Below are 24,925 nucleotides of genomic sequence, written 5' to 3'. Positions count from 1 at the left end.
CACCCGTCGTCGACTGTTCCGGCTTCCTGGGCGCCGGCCTTCGGCCACCAGCTGGTCGGGCGGCTGCGCGCGACGCCAGGGGGCGCCGCCGCCGCCGCCGCCGCCGCCGCTGCCGCTCATACGGGCCCGGTGTACCGACGGTGCGGGCTGCCGTGGTCTGGCCAGTCACACGGAACTTGCCGCCGTGGCACGTTTCGGCGAGCAAACAGCGCCGAATCACCTTGAAACCCGGCGCCTTTCCCGTTCGGCTCCGACAGGCGGAAATGGGGCGGGCGAGTGGTCCGTGGGTGGGTGGATGGGTCGGGCAGGTGCGCACTGTCCTCTGATGGGACTAGGTGACGTCATGTCTGAGAGGGGCAGGGGCGTGTGATGTGTGCCGTTCGAACCCCCACGAGCCGGTGCACAATCAAACCCAATCGGCGAAGCTAAGTGAGACCTCTTCAGCCCGTCGGCTGACCTGAGGCAGCCTTCCGCCGCTCGCTGCCCGTGTGTTTTTCTTTGCTTATAAATGGTTATGTTAGATGGGAGTGAAATGCAAATAGTTTAAAACATGAATGAAAACGTGGTAGCAATTTAATTCCCTGGGGTGAACCGCAAGCAGGTCTGGTGAACTGTGCGGTTTTGCACATCTTTGACCAAATACAGCCATCACATCAGGTGTGAGAGAACATTTCCTCTCATGAATCTTCTGAAACATAAGCGCACAGGTAAAATGTGGCAAACCAAACCTGCAGCCTAGGGGTATCACAGAATCCTTATCCCTCAGTTTTTGGCAGGCATACATCCAATCAGTAATGACGAGACCGGAAACCCTTCTAGGTACTGGAGCAGGAAAGATTGCTGCCTTAATTTAACTTCTCGAAACGATCCCATGATGTTGCTGAGAAATAAATGCCTCTTGTTTAAGATGAGCTTGCCATCGGATATTTCTCCGAAAACCATCCATGGTGTACACGGAGCTTAAAGGCCAAAACCGATTCAATGCTCTGCAGGGATAGATCTGGGATCCGAATCATCTGGGCATAACTTGTGAAGACCTGTCCTTATTCCGCCAGTAGCTAAGTTCCCCCATAATAAGCGCATCCCGGTTTGTTGGGGGTCGGTTGTTTTGGGGCTCGGACTTCTTGTCCAGCGGTACAGAATGATGTTCGACGTGACAAGCAAAGGCACGACACGGCCGTATTGGTATGAAGGGATCGGGTCTGCTGAAAAAGTGCTTAAATTTCCAACGAACAAATATGCAATCTTTTTATTCCTAAGTACACATCTAGTCCCTCAAAAGCCCGAAACCCAAAAGTCAGCTCTGTTACGCATTGTCTTTGACTTTAACGAGATGAAACAAAACATACTGTCGAGATCCGTAACAAGAATATCGACGTTTGGTGCTGGCCTTCCATTTGCACCATCATAACGCTAAATCAAAAAGTTCAAACAAAACGAAAGTTGTTATATGCATTAGGTGACTACTTCACACCTTACTTACTTAAAGACGATATGTGGTTTTTTAGGTTAACACAGCAAATTGCGTTAGTCTCTCTTGATACATGCGGTATCCTTCTTTTTGCTAGCAGTTTTCTCTTCACGTTGCAATAATTCTGTAAGCTGTGGCCTTGACACCAGTCAAATGGTAAGCGAGTACTCCCTGGTAATGCTTCCGTTATGATCGCGGATTAGGTCATAGCGTTACGGTGAAAGGCATCACACATGCATGGCAATATTCCAGGTGCTCAGAACTGCTGGGGTTGAAACTCCGTGCATCGAAACCAGTTTGTTGCCACTCGCTCAAAGAAGAAAATGTAAGAAAGCTTAAAGGCCCAATCCCTCTGACTTAATAGCCACTTATTGATTGGCCCGGTCTGTTTGCACCCAGGCTCTAAAAATGCGTCAAAAGTCGCCAGGGGATCCAATAATTCCCTGCCGGTTCGCTTTATTTGTGTGCGCCACTCACGCAGCACACCCTGCCCGTCCATCGCCGCCTGAACAGCAGAGCAGCGGCCCGGCGCTGCGGCGACACTGCTCCGCCGAGGCCGGAGCGGCGAGGCGGCCTGGAGGGACCGGAGGCACGGGGCTGGCCCGGCGCGGCGGGCGGCCCGCAGGCACGGGGCTGGACCGGCGTCCGGTGCGGCCCACCACTCGAGCCGGCGTGACGTCCCCAAACACCCGGGGTCAAGGTCAGTGCCGCAGCCGGAGCCGGAGTGGGGTGCCTCGGAGGCGGCTGATCCGGCGCTGGGGCCATGTCGGCGCCGCCGCCGCACCATCTGTGCCAAGGCTGCGGCGGCGGTGGCAGAGGCCGGGACGCCTGGCAGGTGGCCTCGAGAGGTCCCCAGCCCCGCAGCCCGGGCGGCTTCCTTCCTGTGGCCGCGGCACATCCGACTCCGGGCCGAGTCGTGGTTCACCGGGGCAGAGAACCCAGACCCGGGGCGAACCGAGACCGCCGGACGGAGAGGGAAGAGGTGACAGGTAGGCAAGGAGAGGGGCGTCACCGGACAGACGGGTTTGCGTTCACCATCATGTCCAGTGAACAGCGTTACCTCCCTGTCCAGTGAGCCGGGACGGAAGGTACTGCCCTGTGGGGGAGGATGTTTCCGACAGCTCGACACGAGATGCTGCGGTCCCCGTCCGTTGCAGGCGTCTTGAAACTTTGACAGTAAGTGCCGGGCGAATGGTCTGGCATTTGAATGGCGAAGTGAAAGAAAATGCCGCTTCAACCCAGTTAACTCGCATCGTTAGTTGAAAAAGAGCGACACTGTGGTCAGTCGTTAAGCAAGCGGTCCACCGTTCGCTCGTAACAGTTTGACACGGTGGTCATGGACGACTAGCGACCTCGCGGGTTACGCTGCACCCGGTATTTAAAGCTTCATCACAGGATCGAACCCGGAAAAAACACATGGAGGACCTCGAACTCGCACAAAGCTCAGGTACAGAGGTCGTCCCTCTGGGATGGCCTTTATGTTCGTTTACATTGGGAGGTCGAATGCCCCCCCCCCCATTGTCATGTTGGTGAGGTTGACCGAAGGTGACCGAAGGTGGCCGAGGGTGACTGAGGGTGTACCAGCCGACAGCGCAGACATAGGTCACCGCTTGTCAGCAGCGAGAACGTGGCGAGCCGGCGAGCGCCCATGCCACCTTGACAGGCGCAGCGGGGGCGTCGTACGGAACTCCGACGTCACGTGCCGGGAACCGGCACCACTGACAAGGGTCCGTCACCCCGAACACCGGTCAGGTCATGTCCGGCACTGATGAGGTCACGGGTGCACATGCGTCACCAGCGGCACGGGCGGCGCCGTCTGTCACCCCGCCCTTCGCACCTCTCTTCTGGCACGTCCGGGAGTGTCCATAAAGGCCAGCTGATTGGCACCACCGTGGCGGCGTCCGGGCTAGGGCTACTCAACACAAATGCGCAGTACAGACACGAGTCTTTGTGGAAAGTAAGCCGCTCAGTTTGTCCCCGTCTCGACCACGTCTTCATTCAACCCACAAAGGCCTGGAAAGCCACCGCTATGATAAGATCGCAGCCCATTTTTAGATTCAAGTACTTGGGATGGAAAGCTAAATTTTGATCATTCGGTGCAAGAAATGCTACATTCACTGCCAGTATTAAACGGATTATGCGCAACCAGAATGGGTCGCCTTCCTAACTCACGTCGTGGCGTCTGTTCTTTAATCATATGACATACTACTTTTTTGCGTGCGTGCGCATTAAGCGGCAATATGACCGACGTGGTTGTTTTTATATGGGTCATGTGTGAGACCAACATCACTACTTTGCACCAGCAGCACAACAGTAAGTTCATTTTCCTTGCCTTGTTTACATATGGTGTGCCCGTTATCTCTAGCCATCGGTGCAACAAAATCACGCTGCACTTCTCATCGTGAAAACCGAGTAAATTCTCCACAAATCGCCAGAAATAGCTGCCACGTCGCAGGGTGAAAGGGATGTTCTCCCAGCGCGAAGCCATGGCTGGACGGTGCAGCACGCAGCCAGACCCCTACACGCCTGAACAGGCCTGACTGGGAGGCTGCCGATGATGGCAGAGCGCTTTACAGACAGCAGGGAGTGACGGTTGACAAGCCTCTTGCGCAACTTTCGACGGTCTCGGTCGGTGATTGGCTAATAAGTCACCCCATTTCCGAGAAGCAGATCCATATTCTCTACTGATAACGTGCCGAACACTGTGCCGCACGCGTAAAAGAGCAGACTGGGCGTACTTACCCATTGCGCCGCCATTCGAGTGCATGAAACCCGCCAGGTCAGCGCCATCTGAAACAAGATTCATCGATTTAGCGCCAGCTGAATGCTTAAACAGCCCGCCAGCTACAAACGGCCTCAGCGGGAGTATGGAGCGGGTAAATCTGCGTCGATCCGATCCAATCTGGATCTGGTCACATAGAATCCAGGTCAAAACTTTATTTAGATCAAGACTGGTTGCAGTTCCGGGGTCCCAGGATTCCGATCTTCATATCGAAATGCTTAGGCAATGCCCACAGCGGAGATGAGAAGGCACCACCCAATACATAACCAACACATATGCTGATGTAAAGACTGAAGCAATCTGAAGCCAGTGCGGCGTACCAGGCATCTAACAAAAGTCGGGATTGAGCGCTAGGACTCAGCACGTGCCTCCCAGTGAATACATCACAAATGTCGACAGCTTTCAAGGCCGCCCATAGCTACGACACCCAGAAGCTCTGCAACACTGGCGAGCAGCGCAAAACGCAGCGTCTCTGGCTATATATGTACGACTTTGATGCAAACGGGATGATAAGTCGTTAAACCAAGTGTTGGTATACCATGTGGAAGGCTCGAAACTTGTCAGATCATTAGCTCTGCGATGTACGAATACTTTCCCTTTCCAGCTGCCCTCCCACAGGACTTTCCACACAATAACACTTGCCTGTCAAGGAGGGGCCGTAATAGCCACCTGAACACGCTGGGGGAGGGGAGGGGTTCATCCACCCCTGCCTCCCTTCAACGGCTGAGGACGCGTTACCCTTTCACCTCTCACCCCGGCAGCCGTTGTTTTGGTGGGACGGACCTGAGACACGCGGACGGGGCGGCCGCCCGGCGGCACATTCCGGGCCGCCCCTTCCCCTCCCCCCCCCCCCCCCCCCCGGCAGGAGAGGAGCAGCCGCAATGGGAACCATGCTCAGCGGCGGCGAGGAGCGGAAGCCTCGATTGTTCGCTGGGTTGACTTACACAGGGCAGCAGCCTGCGGGAAAGCCTGGGCCGCCGTGCCACCCTTATCTCGGTGACACAATCGTAGACTACGATAAATTTTTGAAAACGAAAATATGTTGTGGCGCAGTGCTTCGTGATAGTTCCGCACCGTTCTGGCTTAATTCGTTTTGCATATCGTGTCATTACGTGCCAAAACTGGAATTGTATCACACATTGTCCGAGAGCTGAATACACTGCTGCTAAACAAATCCGCAGTCTAACAACAGGTGTCTCTTATCATGTTTTTTTCCGACATTCAAGGGACGGGTTGGTCCTTGTGTGTTTATAGCCGGACAACAGGGTGTCATTCGTGGGCATTAACAGCATGTTCTGCTACATTATGCATGGAGAAGGACTCAGTTGAACTTAATCCAACATAAATACCACATACACATTGCTCTGAAGTCACATTGCATTGCGCTGCGTGCATTACCCCGCCAGCTCACCGCCCGCTGTTGCTTTATGTTGCGGATTCCCTGGAACCGGCTATTTGCAAAGCAGTTACACACTACCTTGTTTCTAAAATGAGCCAACATGTCTCAGGTGGCTGCGACTCTTCCTGTTGGTGCTTTTCGACGGAGCGGTAGGCAAGACGGCATCCCAACATGAGGCGATGGGCTGGTAGCGCACGTCGTGAACCCGACGGTTTTCCCCCGGTCTTTCATTATTGAACAGCAGAGCAAAAACGGCCGTTCGCTGGTAGATGGCCTACGCCTTCCGGTCCCGGAATCGTTTCTGGCATGCGTCAGGTAACGCCGCCACGAGCGGTGAGGACAGCGCTCAAATGGCGAGGGTTTGCGCGATTGACGCAGCTCGGTCGCGGCCGCATCAGAGTTCGCAGCGAGGCCGCACGCCATCAGTTTACGCGCTACGAACATACTAATATTCAAACGAAACGGGGAATCACTGCAACGAAAATTGAATCGATCGTCGGATTCCACGCCAAGCCTCTGCAAGTGCACAGGCGCAGCTGACAACGCACAGCTGTCGATCAGCTGATCGTAACAGCGACGGGAGAGACACAAGCTCCAGATCATCGGCCGGCCACCTGTCGCCGCGCGTGCGGGCCGCGCAGGCTGCCGGCCAGGGCGGCCAGTTATCTGACGCTCGCCCCTGGCGATTTGGGTCATGGGGTCACCGAGCAGCCGCAAAAAGGCGCCTGTGACCACGCACAGCGGCGGTGGCGGCCGGCTGGCGGGGCGCCCGGGGCTCGTATGCGTCCCTCTAACGCACTGCGCCGCTGCTGGCCGCCCGCCACGGACGGTTTGGGGTCACGCGACGCGGCCAACTCCGAGTGCGTGCCGAGCGGGGCGAGGCAGCCGGCCGCCCGGCTCTCGTGCGCTGACGCGTCCTTGCCTTGTCACACAACCGTCTGGGTCGAGATAGTTTTGTGGGCGCACTTCCTTTTGTCTGGATACGCGTCCCCATACAAACTTGACGTTTCTAGGAAGTGAGCAATTAGCATGGAGTGAATGGTCCCCAATCATGTGCTAAATTATCCCGCCTGGAAAGATAAGCCTGTACACAGAAATGGTGGCCGCACAAGTCTGTGCGCAAACATGGCCACAAGCCTTACAATGCAATGCTTATGGTGTGGTTATACTCGAGTAAGGCTCGTTTGCAAATATGGAGCAAATGGTTTAACATATCCCCGCATCTGCTATGCCATTGGCTTTAGCACAGCAAAACATATCATAAGTGGTCAAGCAAAAGTACTGCAAATACTGACAGAAAATATGTCCAAGAGACGATGTTTGATTATGCTGAGTTTCGCGAGTGAGCCTACGAGTCGTGAGCCAGTGAGATTAAGTGGGCCCATCTGACACCACCGGCGGTCCCCTCTGCTTCCTCGAAGTCCTGTCCTTGTCAGGAGCAGACCGTGCGTGCAGTAGCGTTTCTCTGCCGTGCCAGGTCCCCAGAGTCCTGGCCAGGCACAGTCCGTGCGTGCAGAAGTGTTTCTCTGCCGTGTCAGGTCCCTGGAGTCCTGTCCCGGCCAGAGACAGTCCGTGCGTGCAGTAGTGGTTCTCTGCCGTGCCAGGTCCCCAGCGTCCTGTCCCGGCCAGGGACAGTCTGTACGTGCAGTAGTGGTTCTCTGCCGTGCCAGGTCCCCAGCGTCCTCGCCAGGGACGGCCGGGCGCGTGCAGCACTGCCGTCGCGCCGGGCGACGCGCGTGCCGCCACCGGAGGCGAGCAAGGCCGCTGCCGAGTCGTTCCCGGCGCGGTGAAAGGCGTGCACGGAGGAGCGGGGCGGTGCGCGGACGCACCGCCGCCGTGTCGCAAGGCGACGCGGCCGAGGAGGCGGCGAGAGAAGGCCTACGTCAGCTCAGCTACCGTAACGAAGCGGCGCAGCGAGCGAAGGCCGACTCCACGGCCGCGGCAGGGAGGAGAGCCAGAGGACGCGTGGCTGACGGAGATGCGGGCCGCCGGCCCGGATTTAACGCGTGTATTCCCAGCATGCGAGGCGGTCTCGAATCGCCGCAAAATCATGAAGCGCCGCAAAATCATGAAGCGCAAGTGTTCGGGATAATGTCCAGGCAATGTCGTCTCGCTTGTCTTCCGTTCCCTATCTTATGTTCCTACCAGCCAGTCAGTCGTCAGCGCTAACGAAAGGACGGGTCTCCGTTTGACACATGCGACCTGCCCTGAGCAGGCAGGCACAAGACGTGTCGTATTTTGTAAACACCTAGTAATCGCAGCGGCACAAACGCCTCCACAACTGCATGGTGAGGTGGCGCCGGCCAACACCCGGCAAGTTGTCTGATACCGGTACTGGCGCAGGTTTTAATGTACTTGGTTCCTGGTGAGTGCCCGCTCACACCATTTCAACACAACACCGGGCCAAGTGCCCGGTCCGGCCGTGGCCATCGGTGCCGAGTGCCCGGTCCGGCCGTGGCCATCAGTGCCGAGTCATTCCGTGTTCTGCAGCCGGAACGCGCCGACAGCAGCTCCGTCACGTGACGCTGCCCGGCGGCCTCGGTCAGGCCACACGGGCTCAACGTTCGGCAGAGGCGTATCTAGCCACGCTAGCACCGGTCGGGCAGAGGTGCACCCAGCCACGCTTGCACAGGTCGGGCAGAGGCGCACTCAGGCACGCTTGCACCGGTCGGACAGAGGCGCACCCAGCCACGCTAACACAGGTCGGGCAGAGGCGGATGAAAATCTACCGGTCCCCTTAGTTACGCGCGCACAGACCAGCACCTGACAGCTCCGTTTCGGGCTTTCTGACATGAGCACCGTGCCGGCATCGTCAGCTCAGACACCGCTCCGGTATCGTTGATGCTAATCTCGTGCCGGCTGGTAGTATTGCGGTGCCTGTCAGCTTGTATATGTTCGACGTTGGATTTGATACCACGCGTCACTGAGCTTGTTTCTCCCCTAACATATGGCACCATATCTGCTCTGGCGACCATCGCTGTCGTACTTAAACGCAGAAGTATCCTTTCAGGCCATTCAGTCCCGCGTTGGTCAAAATCTATAAAAAGCACTGAAGGCTCCTTCGTTAACCACTTAACCCCTTCCCAAAAGACTTGATGAGAAACGAGGTGCGAGCGCAGCTTGTTTATTTATCCCTGAGCACCTCGAGATGAGCCCACATCAACAGCTGACCGCAAATCGTGAAGGCGTTGGCCAAAGGGTAGAGCGGCGCGAGAGGGAACCAGTGGGCCACCGCCCGCGTGTGGCTAGGCCGACACGAACCCCCAGCCGTCCCAAGGCCGCCTGACACAAAAACGCCGCTCGGAGGTAGACGGGGCCGGCAGTTCAGCGGTCTCCGGCGCCGCTTACGTCAAGCGTGCGCCGTGTCCATGACACAGTTGGGTGCTCTGACGTCACAGGATCGGGTGCTGGTCCAGTTTTCCTGCGTGCGGCCGCGGCCGCCTGGAGACGGCCGGTGGGGCATCCAGGTCGCCCCGGTCTTCCCTCACGCATGCTGTCCTGCCAGTGGCAGCCCCGCTCAGGGCGCGCCCGCGCTGTGCACATGAAGTAGGCAACAGGGAGGGGAGAGCTTCCGGAAGTCCCGCCATCTCGCGGCGGCGGTGAGGACTGAAATTTTCACGGTCTGACAATGTGTGACGACACCATCGGCTTGTGCCGAAGTGGAATGCTGTGATTGGCAGCAACCATGACACGCTAATGTCTTCAGCGTTGGACGTTTTGTGTTTGTGCGCGAAAAGCGTTTTTTGAAGTGCGCAGAGAGCGCGGAAACACTACAAACTCGAAGACGTGTTACCGGTATACATATGCTCCAGCACCTAACAGTCTTACGGAGCTTGTGCCACCCGGCCAAAGGATCGGTCACACGGGGAAAGGGCCAAAAATCCCCCAACTTAGCGGAGTTTAGCACAGTGCCTATCGCCGCCGCGTGGAAAGAAACACCTGAGGACATCCTGCCGTCCCCCAACTGGCGACTGATAGCCACGCGCACCACCCGACTGGTGTTATCCAGCCTATATTAAGGAAGCGATGCCCAGTGCAATGGTCATTGCTCACATCAAAAACGGACAAGGACAGGAACAAAGGAGGAGAAAAGTCACAAAACAATCATGACGCTTTGAGAAAGGGCAAAACTACAGTGCAATGACCAAAAGGGGCAACAGCACAAGAAGCATAAAGACTAGAGGGTTAGCCAGTAAAGCAAATGTACCATGTTATGACCTTTGAGGACAGGAGTCACAGAGTGTGCACAAACGAATGTAACACAAATATGAGTACAAATATGGAATGCATGCGAGCAAAAGTGACGAAGGACGATGCAACTACAAAATAAATCACCAGAGATTCTGAAGATAGCAAGCAGAGGACGGCAAAGCCCGTCCAACAACACGTATCTGTCTAGTTATCTATGTTGCTATCCCATGTCGGCCCAGCCCCGCGTCTCTGTCGCTGGCTGCCGGGCTGCGACCCTGACTGACTGGGTCAAATGGAGAACCGGAGTCAACAAACAAGTCAACCCTGGCACGGTCATCGGCAGGCCCGCAGGACACAGCGACACGGCGACCCCGAGCGTCCCACATGTGACAGACGCCCGGTCGGTGCGAGCGGGCACTTGTGCGTGACGCACCGCCAGTGAGTGATGCACCACGCAGTTGCTCAGTGTCGGCCCGCGGCCTGCAGCACGTCAACAAGTGTCCGGCGCACGCGTGCTCCCACTGCAAGTGTGATGCGCTAGCGCCGGTCGCTGGCGGTGTCGTTGACCGGGCGTCGGCCCGTGCACAGGCGGCCTCCGTGCACGCCCGTGCGACCCCGTCCGGCAGACGTGCGCGGGTCCTCGGTGCTGCGGGGAGGAGGGGGGGGGGGGCGGCCCCGGGCGGCACGGGGAGGGGTGTTCCCACGTTAGGGGTTCCAGGTAGCGGACGTGCCGCCGCTATCCTTCACCTCGCCGCGGCGAGTACACGCGTGACGTCACGGGCGGCGCGCCGGCCAGGCCGAATCAGGCCAGCGGCCCAAGTTCAGGGGCAGCCGGCACTTTCACCGGCAGCGGCGCGGCGGCAAGGGCGCCGGTGCGGCGGCCGGCGGGCGGGCGCCACGCGACTCTCGCCTCTATTGATGGGTCGGCAAGGCCGGCAATTCATTGCCCCGCGACTGACCCCGGGTCGGCCGTACGAAGCGGGCAAGCATTGCCGCATAGCTGGCTGATACCATGGTCGAGTCCCGACCGCCCGCGGCCCGCCCGCGGCCCGACCGCTGGCCCATTTCCCTTGTGTTGCGACACAGGCGACATGCAACGGGGACGCCTGACTGCTAAAGCTCCACATTTTCGAGAATGGCGTCAGTGGCACGGGGTTTGTTTCCACAGATGCGTGAGCTGAGCCTATTGTACCCGCTAGGCGGACAGTTTCCACGTTACTTCCACGGTGTTTCACAGAAAGAACAGCAAAATTCGGCTCCACACAAATGTGGCGATAACTTTTCTTCACGAAGTCATTTTCAGCAACCGAGCACCAAAGCAACCGCAATCACATTTACGTTATCCGAATGGCATTGCCCCATTTGATAGGGCCACCTACGGCAAGAGCCCGACATGAAATAGCAAACAAGGAGTTTCCCCGCGAGCGATCTTTATTCAGGGGGATTCCTTGTAATTGTTTGGGTAACCTCACGTACGGCCTTGGGTGACTTCAAGGAGACCGCAGAGTACCGAAGAAACAGGGCTGAGGTCACTCCAAAAATGGCATGAGGAAGAGAAGGACCATGCAGCAATCTACGGTCCAAAAGATTGGGCCAACATGCACTGTCATGGGCGAAATCTGTCGTTGTAAAATACTTTTCGATTGGTACCCGGTAACATGGAAGCTGTTTTGCAGGGGTTTATCAGGAGCATCGACAAGGAAAAATAGTGCGGAAGAATAAAGCTTGGACAAAAGATCAGCAGCGCATTCTACGAAACTTCACTTTCTAAACCGGTGCGCTGCATGCAGACCAAACCACCCTGCAAAAGTATTTTTGTTGGTTTTCCGTAAAATTTGCTTTGGCTTCCTTGATGGCAAATGCCAAACAATTTCATCACTTTAGTTGCATCTGCAATGCTGCAAGAAGACTACGCGCATTCATCACTTCACCTGCATTTGCGATACGTTAGAAGAAATCAGAGCTTGCCGACGCTGTGGACAGCAGGCATGGGAATAGGAAAAATATGCTCAGCTGCCGAGCCACCGAGAGCACTGGCTGTCTTCATCCAATCGGTTTCTGACTTCGGTTGCGAACGTGACCCACATGCCAACCCGCCGGCTCAGGCCTGGTGCTGCTTATACGGTTTAGACGCTGCTAAAGCATCCTCTACTATGTGTACCATCCTTTGCACGCGAAGAAGGACACTTGGATAAGCACCGTTCCTTTCTGCGGTTGGTTATTTTCGTCACCGAAATATTTTCAGATAAACCCTCCACATATCGTCCACGCCATCCGGACCACCTCAGAACTCTGAGCATTTTCCCCGAAGTGGAAGCCACAATATGAGGAAGCGGAGTGGAAAAACAACGCCGGTGTCCGCAGCAGACCAGGAGGTTCACAGTCCACGGCTGCACGGTGCACGGTTGCATCAACACGTGCGCGCGCGCAGATGCCAACGCGCACGCGGCCGTGGCGCCGCGACGCCCGGATGACAGTGGATGCAGGCCGTGCCGCTCTTGGCACAAAGACGATCGCGACGCAAACCGTGGCCGCTTCTTCTGCATCCATCCAGCGTGTGCCTAGAGAACGCGCGCCTGCTCCGAGGTGCGAGGGTCGGTGTAGCGGTCATGTACATGCAGAGATATCGGGATTAGCAACGGTGACGCCGCGGTACGACAATTGGTGACCTGCACGCCGTGGTGTGAGCTTCGGCAACGGCGGTACCGATTTAGGCACAATGACTGGAAACGTGTACGCCAAAATATAAGCGTTAAGTAACAGTGACGCCGAGATACCACTGGTCCGCGAGGATCGATGACGGACATGCCATGGATGTAAAGGCTGGAAGGGGTGACACTGAGACCTGCCCGCTGTTGACGTATGTACGGGACGTAAGGCTTGATAGCGGTGTCACGAGGCCCTTTCAGTCTACGAAATAAACTGAAAGGGCCTCGGTGACGGCGGTACAGGGCTCCGAAAATTGTCAGCATAGGATGTCAGACAAGTCCAGCTACGCGGTACAATGACGACTGATAGGTCCAGGTACGCGGTACAATGATGGCTTGCAAATCCAGGTGCGCGGTACAATGGCGTCAGACAAGTCCAGGCTCGTGACACACGCCGCCACAAAGCAGCCGAACGGCACAGCGGCCTGATCATGTCTTCCGCATCGTTGGGATCTCGGGAACCAAGATGGACGATCTTAAACCGTGCGGCTATGCCTCCCCGAACAGGAAATGCCTTTGCGAAAGTCAACGGCATCATTCCGTCGCGGATCATTTTCTCGCACGCCATGACGTGTTGGATGAGTCCAGTAAGCAGCGGGGATAAGGAAATCGGCACGAGGTGTCAACATATCTCCAGCAGGTAGGCCTTTCCAGACAAACCGCTCGCGGAATTTAGCTGAATGCGAGGTACACAGGAAATAACCTCTCGGTTGCCGGCAGCCCTGAGCGCCGCCCCTCGTCAGATTTTTGAACAGTCTCCTCCACAATGCATCTTCCTCTTGACTCATAAATAAGATCGTAGAACGTAAGATCTTCGTCCTCGTCTTCACAAAAGTATCGTCTCAGCGCTGGCAGCATTACAGCCCTGTCGCGCTCAGTCCCGGTCTACTCATCTGAAACGTCGTACCCTGCTACCACCATGTTGGACATGGGGGTGCTTCACCGTACCACAGTGGTCGAAAAATTGTGTCAATGAAAGCTTGATTTGATGGGCAGATTTCAGTGAAAAAAGCAAAAGCTGTTCCACGCCTTCAAACAAAAGATCCTCACAAGGGTACTTTTTGTCTGCAGGCCCCAATCTTCAAGACACTTGGCGAGCTTTCAGATTTCGAGGTTAGCTGTCTTCCAGCTGTGGAGTTGGCTGCAATGTCCCGGTAACACACAGTGATTGCATTGTGCATCGGTTTTCCTTTTGCGTTAGTCAAGATGGCGCCTTATTGCATGCAAACGTCAATAACAATCGAGTCGTTGGTCCTGGTGACCGACTTAGCCGACCGTTCTACGATCTTATTTATGAGTCAAGGTCAAGTGAAGCCCCACCACCGGCAAGGAAAAAACAGATGTCTGAAATCAAACTGCGCCTCGAGCAAACAGACTGTAGTCGTTCATAGGAACGCTGCGTCGCCCACTTCCATAAATGTGCTGCTCTCAAGGCCTTACGCTGCGACGCCGCGTGCTGTATTACAAATCACCCAGGGCATTGTTTATACACAACTACCATCCATCCATCACACAAAGTATTCAGCCACCTATGCTGTAAGGCTCGGCGTGGTTCGGGTAACGACTGTGTGGCAATGGTCACATCCCACAAATTTGTCCGATCTGTTCTGCCACCAGTCTTTCGCCGGCCTCATCACGCTTGTCATGGGCAAAGGCAGGGTATCCCCGCCGACGTCAAAACGGGAGAGAATTGGTCCTACCATCAACATCACTTCGAGTTAGGTGTATAAGAAGTTTGGCTCAGTCACCTGATTCATATGGTTTATTTTGCCAGGGGTTATCTCTTAACGCTGCAACAATGCGTCACAGTTCTGACTTCAACGTTGTTTATCCAGCCCACAAATTGCGTAAATCAAGACTGCTCTTGCGCGATTCTTCTGTTCAAGGCCCATCATGACATAATATTGAGTACTGCCACTATGCGGGTATACCATGGGACACCAGCGACTATAAATTGTTTTTGCGGGTTTCGTCCACCACATAAAGCAGCGGCATCTTCGGGCTGACACCCGCAAACGCAGCGGCACAAAGTGTAGCATGATAGTCAACACATAGGCACGGGTCTGCTGCCCATCGGTGGACCACACATGCTTTTAGGAAGAGAGCACCATCGCCAGATCATCATCCGCCATCTGCGGCAACATTTGGTGCCCTAAAACCCCATTTAAAGGAGAAGCGTTGCGTGAGACAGCATACCCAACATTCACGCGCGACACCAGGGACAACGTCCTATAGCGTGACTGATGCAGACTGACAGCACTATAGCAAAAACCCACAGCGTTCTCATCGGTCACGTAAAATGTGTCTCTATTACATGTAAAAATGTTAACAGTTCGTCTTCCTTAGACATTCTCTCTATCTAAATGGACTCACTTTTCGCCTTTTCTCCCGCTTTAGACATCTGTGTGCAAGTGCAAGGCCACGCCACGCGACGACAGCTCAGGAAAATCCAGGTCTTCAGCTTCGCTGCACACATGACTTCGAGCGTATGGAACAATGAGCACATAGCGGACTAGGTAGCGCGGATACTTGGCTGTCTGTCAACAAAATACTTCGCAGCTTTTCATGCTACATGTCTGCCTTTCAAATCATGCACCGGCAGCTCTGCTCCGCAAATTTATCTCGGCTCCGCCACGTGTCAACAAAAATGAACAAGGGAACGTAAATGCTTTAACATGACCACCCGTAACCCAACACTGTGACTATTCGCCCACGCACCCGCAAATCACGCTCACAAACAACTTCTTTGTCACGTCACGAAATAAGTTCCACGGAATGGTCAAAAGCTTCGTATGTATCCAGCAAACCCGAAAGCTGTACTGAGCCATACGCTGGCTCAACAGACAGCTGCCGCTCTCGCATGCAGGGGAATTTGGCGTGATGTCGCGTCAACGCGCTAGGTTATATCGCATGACCGGTACCTTTGCTTCTTCTTTGCATGTTGCTATGTCCGCAGATTGGAAACTGTCATATTGGCGGAAAAGGCCAGGAGGCCCCAGTGGCAGCACAACACAATTCGGCGACAATTGTCGCTGCCGTCACCACCACGGATGCAAGCCGGGGTCGGCACCGGTGTCCCGTCCGCCAGCAGGATATCTCAGCACCAGTGTCCCGCCAAACGGGTAGAGCGGGTAGGGCACCATTCAGGGCCCTGCACGACAGCCATCAGCTCTAGGCTGGACGGCAGCTGTACGGCAGCCCCGCCCCGTCCGCTGCTTGCCTATGGTCACCGCTCGCTGGCTGACCGCGGCGGCGTCACCGCGCGGGCGCGCGCTTTTTGTCGACGCGCCTGCGTCCGCGGGTAAACAGAGCGGCGCCGCGCCACATTCGGGCTCGGATTTCCCGCTGCTGCTACTCTCGATATGGGTCAGGCCGTCCAGCCGCCTCCGCCGTCGAGCGGGCCGCGTTAGGCCGAGGGCCTCCGAGGGGCCGGCGGCCGGCGCAGACGCCCGCCCGAGCACCTCTCAACTGTGTCAAGGCCGACCGGCGCTGCCGTCGAGGCGTCGCGAGTGCCGCGACCGCGCCGCGACCGCCGCGCGTCCGCGTCCGGCTAGGCGGGGGCGGGGCGGGCTGCGGCGCGCACAGGAAGCGCGCCGCCGGCCGCCGCCGCTGAACTGGTTCAGGGTTGCCGGCCGGCTGTGCGGCCGAAGGTGACCGTGCGCCGGCCGCCGCTCGACGTCAACCGCGTTCGCCGGCGGGGCGCGGGCCGCGAGTCCGTCCGCCGGCGGGGCGCGGGCCGCGAGTCCGCCCGCCGGGCGGCCGGGCCGGGCACGCCGGCACCTGACACAAGGCCAGCGAGCTCGGCGCCCCGGCCGGCCACGGCACGTCACGACTCAGGGCGCTCAAGATCCCCCCTCACGTGACCGACAAGGCTCCCTCGCATGACTAGCCGGTCTCTCACGTCCGCTGGAAACGGCTGATGTGCGCCAGGCGGCTGGTCAAGACGAGTGACGAAATCACTGCCCACCGGCAGTGCTCGTGCCGCCGTTCAAGTGTTGTCATTGGGTCCTAGACGAATACTTTGGCTCTAAGTAGATGATATGGGGATTTCATCCACATACCGTTTCCTAAACATAACGGTTTAAACGCCATCTGAGTACTCCGGCCATTGCGGGGTCTGGACGTTGCATCTGTTTTTCCGCGTGGACGAGCTCTGTCGCGTGAAGGTCAGATTACTGCCGTCTGGTTTTACCTGTTCACAACGACCCCAGATGTCTTAAAAAGTCGCTGGACCACCGCGCCGCGCCGGTTCCCACTAACGCTGCGCACCTGTCCTCGGGGCACCGTTCGGACACCGCGCAAGGCAGAGGCGGGACGCGCGAGGCTGCGGGGTGGCGAGGAAGAGGGCAGGGGGGGGGGAGGAGGGGAGGGGGCCGGGAGCCGGTCTGGGGCGCGGCCGGGCCAAAGTGAAAGTGAGTCGTCTCGCGAGTGGGGCGGACGAGCCGTGCTGTTTACGGCAAAAAGCGAAGGTCACCGACAGGCGGGAAGCGTCGTCTCCGCACGAGAGAGGACTCGACCACGCCGGTCAGCGCAACCAAAACGCTCCGCTGGATGAGAAGGTGCGAACCGCAGATCATATTAGTTAGTTACTGGGTTGTAGGGACGCATCAATTGCAATGGTTCTTTGCCCCCATTCACAAACCGCATGTCCGGCGGACAAGATGTATGGAGATGTCAGCAGCCACTCTGGACAGTAGCCATGGTCATAGAGAGCTACAGTCTAGACAAACGAGGCCATGGCCGCATCTAGGCTTGGGCAGTCTGCTGCTACGGGCACGTGGCAGATGGGTGCGACCACGCGGCAGTGAGAAAACCTCGCCTGGAATGAACCCAAGGGGAAAAATAGGAGGCAGCCCCCCCCCCCCCCCATCTTGTGCCAAGATTTTACAACGGATATCGACCGGTTTCACAACGATTTGTTCCAAATTCGCAGGATTTTGGAAAACATTTGTCCCTGGGGCCTCTGAAGCAAATGTTGTCTGTGTGCCTGTCTCGCCGCTACCCGTCCCCAACGGAGGCGCAGCCATGGAGCTGGCGCTGCTGCTGCCATCCCGGGTCGCCGCTGCCCGGACTAGTCTTGGGCCCACGACTGGGCCAGAGTGACCAGAGGGACGCCCATGGCTGGGCCAGAGTGACCAGAGGGACGCCCACGGCTGGGCCAAAGGGACCAGAGGGACGCCCACGGCTAGACGAGAGGGACCAGAGGGACGCCCACGGCTGGACCAGAGGGACCAGAGGGACACCCGCGGACGCCGGGCCGTGGGCGTCTTGTCCCGATGGCCGGTCACGGCAGCCGTGGGCCGCGGCCGGCCGTACTCACGTGACCGTCGTGGCCCACGGCGGCGGGCATGCTGGTGGCTGTCACGGATATTGTGGCTGGATAATCCAAGTTACGCAGGATACGGCTGCTCGAGGAGATGCGGTTACGGATAGGGTGCAGAGGATTACATGGTTGCGGCAGTCAGGCACATGTGATGGCGTTGGGAGCGAGGCAGTGGCGTTTTGCCGTGAGGTATGTTGTGAAATTAATGTTGTATTTGCCGGAGACTGATTTGCACGGTTTGCCGAACATTCTGACCATACCGAGGGTATGATGGAAAAGCGGCTTCTCCAGGGGGAAGGAGGGAGATAATACAGCATCAGACCACCATCCCAGGTCGCGTGACGTCGCCGGTCGTGCTTTGATCGCAGCCCTGAGCGGTAGGTTCACGCCGGGCCCAACGGAGGCGGCATGGGATGGTCGAATCATCCCGGAACATCTAACGCACGAGTTCCGTCGCTGCGCTCGCAGTTATCGGGCATACAGTCACGGTGGTGGCGCCCACTACCCCACCCATGCCGTATTTGCAGAGCTCCTTCAACACGTAGCACCGGCCGCTGAGTGAGGAAAGCCATTGGACTGACATCCGCGGCAGCAGCCAGCTCCTGGGCGCCGGCAATAGATTGCAGGCCCCTTATGTAAGCCGCCTGTCGCCGTGCCGCCCTCAGGGGCTCAGCCACAAGTATCAGGTGTGGTCGGGCGAATCCGGATCACGCTGTGCGGTGTCGGCCGAGCCGTGCTCAGCGGCCCAGTGACGCACGCCGACCTGACCAAGAGGCACCTCGGCAAAACAGGAGGTCGACGCGCCGACAACAGGAGCGCGCGAGCGCGTCGCCCTGGAGGGCGCTGGCCGCAAACAACTCGTCCCAGCGCGTGTGAACTACAAAAGCCCTTGCGACGGCCGACAATGGCCGCCGCGTCGACCGCGGTTGGAGAACTCGGCTATTGATATGCGGAGATACAGGTGTATGGGTTGCCGCTCTGGAGTAAAAAGCGGCGGACCACCGCTGGCTCTGAAGTGAATGTTTTGAAGGCACTGTCGTTGGGCTCTGTTGAGGTTTCTTGATGTTTTGCTGCTTTTGAATAGAAATGTGAAGACTGGGGTGTCCCAACCAACTCCCGGGGCAACTGGGCGCCGACAAGTGTATCGACAGTCAAACACTGAACCGTGTCCCACCGGTCAGAGACTGTCCCTGAACCGTGTCCCACCGGTCAGAGGCTGACACTGAACCGTGTCCCACCGGTCGGAGGCTGACACTGAACCGTGTCCCACCGGTCAGAGGCTGACACTGAACCGTGTCCCACCGGTCGGAGGCTGACACTGAACCGTGTCCCACCGGTCAGAGACTGACCCTGAACCGTGTCCCACCGGCCAGAGGCTGACACTGAACCGTGTCCCACCGGCCAGAGGCTGACACAGAAACGTTTCCCACCGGTCAGAGGCTGACCCTGAACCGTGCCTCACCGGTCAGAGGCTTCAGTGAGCCGTGTCCCACCGGTCAGAGGCTGACGCTGAACCGTGTCCCACCGGTCAGAGGCTGACAATGAACCGTATTTCACCGGTCAGAGACTGAAACCGAGCCGTGTCTCACAGGTGAGAGGCTGACATTAAACCGTGCCTCACCGGTCACAGGCTCCAGTGAACCGTGTTCCACCGGTCAAAGGTTGACACTGAGACTCACCCGATACCTCAAAGGGTACCGCCGAGCTGGACCTCCTACGCCCAAAACTGCCACCGATTCATATCCTGCTCGCCAGTGTTGGAGTCCGACTCGGTGCCCCATCCCACTCGTCCAACACTGCAATTGTGCCTGATCCGCTCGGATGACACTGGAACAGTGCCCTGTTCCCCTGCACGACACTAAAACTGTGCCGTAGCCCAATTGCCAGACACTGCAAGTGTCCTGCGTCCCAGTGGCGAGATACGGCAATAGCGCCGTGTCCCTCTTGCAAGACACTGCAGTCTGCTGTGATCCACTCGCCAGACACTGCCGCTGTGCCGCGTCCCCCGGCCAGACCACCAGTCACCAGTCGGCTGTGCCGCGTCCCCCGAACATACCACCAGTCGGCTGTGCCGTGTCCCACGGCCAGACCACCAGTCGGCTGTGCCGCGTCCCCCGGCCAGACCACCAGTTGGCTGTGCCGTGTCCCCCGGCCAGACCACCAGTCAGCTGTGCCGTGACTCTCGAACAGACCGCCGGTCAGCTGTTTCCGGCCAGCCGGGGCCGGCCACTGCGCCGTGTCCCACAGTCGCCGGCTGCCGCTGGGCCGCATCCCACCCATCACAACCTGTCACAGAGCAGCGTCTCATTCGCCGCGCCCGTGACCCGAGCTCTGGACCGCGTCACACCGGCCACGGCTCGCCACTAAGCCATGTCCCATATATCAGACGCGCCAAGTCGCACCTGTCAGAAACTGCCGCCCCTTGTCCCAGCGCCCAGCGGCGCCGGCGAGCGGCGGCTGTCGGATGCCAGCGGGCCGCAGCGCAGGCGGACAGGCGTTCTGCAGGCGCGCATGAAGCCGGCAAAAATGCCGGCCGTGCAACCGCCTGGGAACGACCTTGAGCTAGGGGCCTGCCCGCGGCGGCGGCGGCGGCGGCGGCGGCGGCGGCGCCTAGGGTCCGCCGGATATGTCAGTCCACACCGAGCCGCCGCGAAGCCCCGTGTCACGACGGGAGAATGCCAAGTCCACTGACGGTCGAGGATGCGTCTGACAGGCGGTCCTCCAAGAGGCAGACGCTGCCACAGAGCGTCTGGCGGCCGACTGTGAGCTGGGGACATAACCGTCAGGACCGCTCGCGCTGTTCGGGACAACGACCTGGAGACGATAACGCCAGGCCCAACCACTGACAACGAGCTGAGGACGCGCGCGGCGGGCCCCGAGCCACCCCGCCACAGAGACGACGTCGTTCCGATCCAAGGTGACAGGTAGCCGGCGAGGCCGGCGGCGGCGCGTGCCGCCAGGTGTCGCCCCAGGCGGTGCGGCCAGCGCCACGCGGTGGACGCCGGAGGCGCGGCGCTGCCGCACCAAGCGCGCATGATCTGGTCATGGCGCCGGCGGCCCGCGAGCTGCCGGCGCCGCGGGTGGGCGCCGCGTCTGCCGGCGCCGCGCCGCCTCCGGCGGGCCCGGTCGGCCGCTGTGTGAGCTCCCGGCGAGCCGCGGCGGCCGCTGCAATGCGGCAGGTGTGCAGGCTAGTGCACCGGCCGCCGGCGCCCCCTCGGGTCCAACCGAGCACGGCACGGAATTTCCGCTCATGTCCTAACCGGGGACAAAGAAAAGGCGAAAAAGCATGAGCAATAAAGAAGAACACGGGGAAAAGGAGAACACGCGAGGTGCATGGTCATGACTAGGCAAATGTGTAAATGACGTACTAAGTGATCTTTTCGTGCATCAAGGCCAGGCGAGAAAACTGGTTGCATATGATCTATTTCCGACGAGGCAATTCAAAACCGATGACATTCATGTCGCGAAGTTGGGTTCCAAAATGAGGTTCAGGCTTTGCTCGTTCGCATTCAAATACCATGCAAAAGGCCAGTAGATGCAGGCAAAGTAACGCATTTTCGTGACGCGTGACCATGTGCACGAAAACCTTTTGCTCGAATCTAGGGGTCAACAAGCATGGAACAAACGTCCAGGATCACCAGATCCCATCACAATCAGCCCCCCCCCCCCTCCCGCCGCTTGTGTCGTGACAGGATGGAAAGCGATGCCACATGGTGCGCCCCTTCCCCCGATCCCCACCACTATCTCTGCACGTCTCTTTTAATTTCTCGCTGAGGTCGTCTTAACAATGGCATTCACGCCAACAAAGGTCACGTGCAGCAGGCCTGAACCGACCGCTCGAAGCGACGGATGTCACATCTGCTGGAGGAGGAGCGGGAGGGGGAGGGGGCAGGCGATCACGGCAAGATATAGAGGCCACAGGGCCTGTCAAGGTCCATCCCTCACCCTTCCAGAGGAAGAAGAGAGAGGCAGTGAAGTCGCCAGCCCCGCCTGAAAGGCACCAGACAGAGAACCGTAGCCCTGCGCCGCTGAGAACGACTGCCGCCCCGGCGGCGGCTGAGGACGGAGAGAACCCCGCCGCCCCCTGACCGGACGCCGGTGACGGAAGCCGCGCCGTCACCACCCGCGGCCCCACTCCCGCGTCCGGAGCGGTAGGCCGCGCTGAGGGGCACCGCCACCGGCGGCGCTGCCGTCGCGCGCCCGCAGGAAGCTGCCGCCACATCAGCGGCGCGTCGCGAGCTGCCGTTGGCGCACGTGAGCTGCCGCCGGCGCGTACGGCGTAGGAACAACGCCCGCGCTGGGCCGCCATCGGCCGGCGCGCGGGCGCACATGGGTAGACGGATGGACGTCACGGAGGTGGTAGCACTGGGGGTGTGACTCAGCCGGCTGTGACGCAGAGGGGGGGAGGGGACGGCTGCGAATGTCCGGCGCGGCAGCTGACAGAAGGGGAAGTGACGTGCAAAAGGTCCCGTCCTGCCTGGCAGGTCGGCGCTGACAGCCAGCGGTGGACGGTATTATGATTTGGTTTTCATAGCCCATGTTGCCATGCAGTGGCTTGGAAAGCTTATCAGTTGCTGTTGTTTTTTTACTAATAAACCATGATGTGTGGGAATATGGACTACACATCCGGAATAGAGCTGCCTGTGCAGTTGGGTGGCCTCAGTCCACAACTTCGATGGGTGGGTAAAATTGGATGATAGACTCGCATTGTGAACATTTCAGGGTCAGGCTTAGCCATTTTTTTTCCTGCTCATTCCATCGACTCATTTTGTAAAACTACGTCCCTTCTGCCTATTTAATCGCCCACAGTTCGATAAGCCAGTGCAACTAATAGCTTCCTTTCATGATGCTTCAGTGATTGGCATCATCTGAAAGGCTTTGCCAGTCTTTGGTGCCACACCAAGCAAAGTGAGGTAGTCAACCACTGTTAAAATATGATTGCAAACCGGGGCTAAACAATGATCCCAGAGTTCTGCGAAGAAATCTGGGATAGCAAAAAAGGGGAGGAATCAATGTCATAGAAGTTTCGTTGAATTCGTGGGATGATAGTTTCATGTTCTAAACACTTCCATCTTTTTGTAAAACGTTTTACTTTTAATGTGGTGTACAGTGAGTCAAATAAGATTTCGCTGGCAGGTTCGGCTACTTCAAATTAAAATGTTGAGCTCCTCGGAAGGATTTTGACAAAACTGGTATCACTGATCAAATCACAAGCGTCTGATGTAACAATAAGTGAAAGGTACAACAAAGGTGTGATAATCTTTTAAACACTGACCAAGATGACGAGACAAGAGGGCAAACAAGGCGACTAGTCTTATGTCAACCGCACGACATTCAGGTCTCCGCGATCCGGGAAGAAGCCGCCGGGCTCACAGTCGCCGGCATTGGTTACAACGGGGGACCGATTCCCAGAACCCATAATAGCCAGATTACCAGATACCCAGTCCGAGAACACACGCCTTACCGGGCCAGGTAGCGAAGAAGGGTCAGGTGCCAAGTGACCCGGGAGGGTGAGACAGGCACGGGCGATCACGTCGCCGCATTGTACGGCATAACAAACTTTCGTCAGCGCAGGCCAATTTCGCCATCACGCCGGAGACGACATTCTCTTACGAACTGGTTTAGGCCAGCTTGGGTGGTGAATTTTTGGCTCACACAACAAGCTGTGTTTTACAGGTCCCCGGAACCCAAACCCGTCGAAGGAAACCAACTGAACTGAGTTCCTAAAGATAAAAACAACATACGTGGGACCATTGATCTGAAGCGCACCATGTGCCAAATACCGCATGAGGACGGCTGGAATTTCCCACGATGTGCACTGGGAGTGACAGATTCAGCTGGAAAAGCAGCTTCCGATGTGCCCGCAGTGCTTGTGCAAACGACAGCAAAACCGGAGCTGTTCCGAATCATGTGAGGTTAGAGTTTACCGCCGACGCTTAATCCCGCTGGCGGAAGCCCGGGCATCAATAGTTGTGAGCTAGAAAACCACGGACATATCTGAACCGGTTGAAGTAGGTTTACAGACCTGGCCACGAATATTTTGAAGTGTAATGATAGCTTGACGAAGAGTGCTACAATGCAGATGGATGTTCCGGAATTTCCCACAATCTCTTTTCACATAGAAACGGGAATATGAGTCATCAGGGGTCGGATTTTGTTGCCAACGCCAAATCCGACAAGTTACGACCTGGAAACGGATAGATCTGCCCGCTGGAGTGAACTAGCGGATCTGGGCGATAGCCCAGGCGGCGGATCTGTCCAAGGGCATCCCACAGTTCAGGGATAACCTGACGATGTGCGCTGAGAAATAAAGTGATGCTCAGGAATGTACTGGCATCTCACGTTACACAGAAACCGGCGATTGGCCACAGTTTCGTGCCTGATCGGCCGTTTTACTGACATTATCGGTACAATAATGCCTATAATCCCGTGCAAAATGGGCACGGCCGCATTCTTCGTCACACGCACTGAACTCATGCTGAAGCTGGTGACCGTCGAAGCAGCGCCAATGCCTCGGTCGCGTGTCTGCGGGCAAAAAGCGACCGAAGCGCAAGGGACAAGCCAAGGCAGACGTCCACCAGCTCGTACAATGCGCAGCGCCGTTTTGGACGTTCTGCTGAACAGTGTCCATAGCTGGACGGGGAAAGTCGCTCGCCCGGCGCAGGCGGCGTGCACCAAGGGATGCTAATGGCGGCTGGCTCGGTTTCGAAGCAGTGTTTGTGGGGGAAAACCAGGCCGTCGTATCAGTGCAGGGCAGGCGCCGATGCCAAAAGCCGCCGGTTGGTGGTCTCTGAATTGATGTACGGGCACGCGATAATGCAGAGATTACTGCATCCATCGGGATGGCCCAGAATTAGGACTTTCCCCAAAAAACGAGCTTAACAACGATCCTATGACATCACAAGCCACGGCTAAGTTCAGGGCCGCGTGGAGGATTTGCTGGGAAGAGCGGGTGGTGGAAATATAACGGAGCAATGCACGCTGGTGCCACAGGATATCTGATGCGATGCCAGATTCATTGGAAGCGCTAACTTGTTCCATTGAGCAGCCT

At 57.5% G+C, this 24,925-nt stretch overlaps 1 protein-coding gene across 1 annotated transcript in view; it reads right to left on the bottom strand.

Moving 5' to 3' along the window:
• Positions 1-3,219: 3,219 nt before the first annotated feature.
• Positions 3,220-24,925, bottom strand: part of LOC119091498 (uncharacterized) — a 37,857-nt gene continuing 16,151 nt past the window's right edge. Inside the window, exons 6-7 of the mRNA XM_037214309.1 lie at positions 4,214-4,261; positions 3,220-3,236 (exon numbers count right to left, since the gene is read on the bottom strand). Of these exons, the coding sequence (XP_037070204.1) occupies positions 3,220-3,236; positions 4,214-4,261 (65 nt within the window). The remainder of the gene's footprint in view (positions 3,237-4,213; positions 4,262-24,925) is intronic.

Source organism: Pollicipes pollicipes, unplaced genomic scaffold (assembly GCF_011947565.3).
Source record: "Pollicipes pollicipes isolate AB1234 unplaced genomic scaffold, Ppol_2.1 Scaffold_3447;HRSCAF=4054_pilon_pilon_pilon, whole genome shotgun sequence".
Classification (NCBI taxonomy): domain Eukaryota; kingdom Metazoa; phylum Arthropoda; class Thecostraca; order Pollicipedomorpha; family Pollicipedidae; genus Pollicipes; species Pollicipes pollicipes.
The sequence above is the reverse complement of the archived record's forward strand: the minus strand, read 5'-3'. Positions and strand labels throughout refer to the sequence as shown.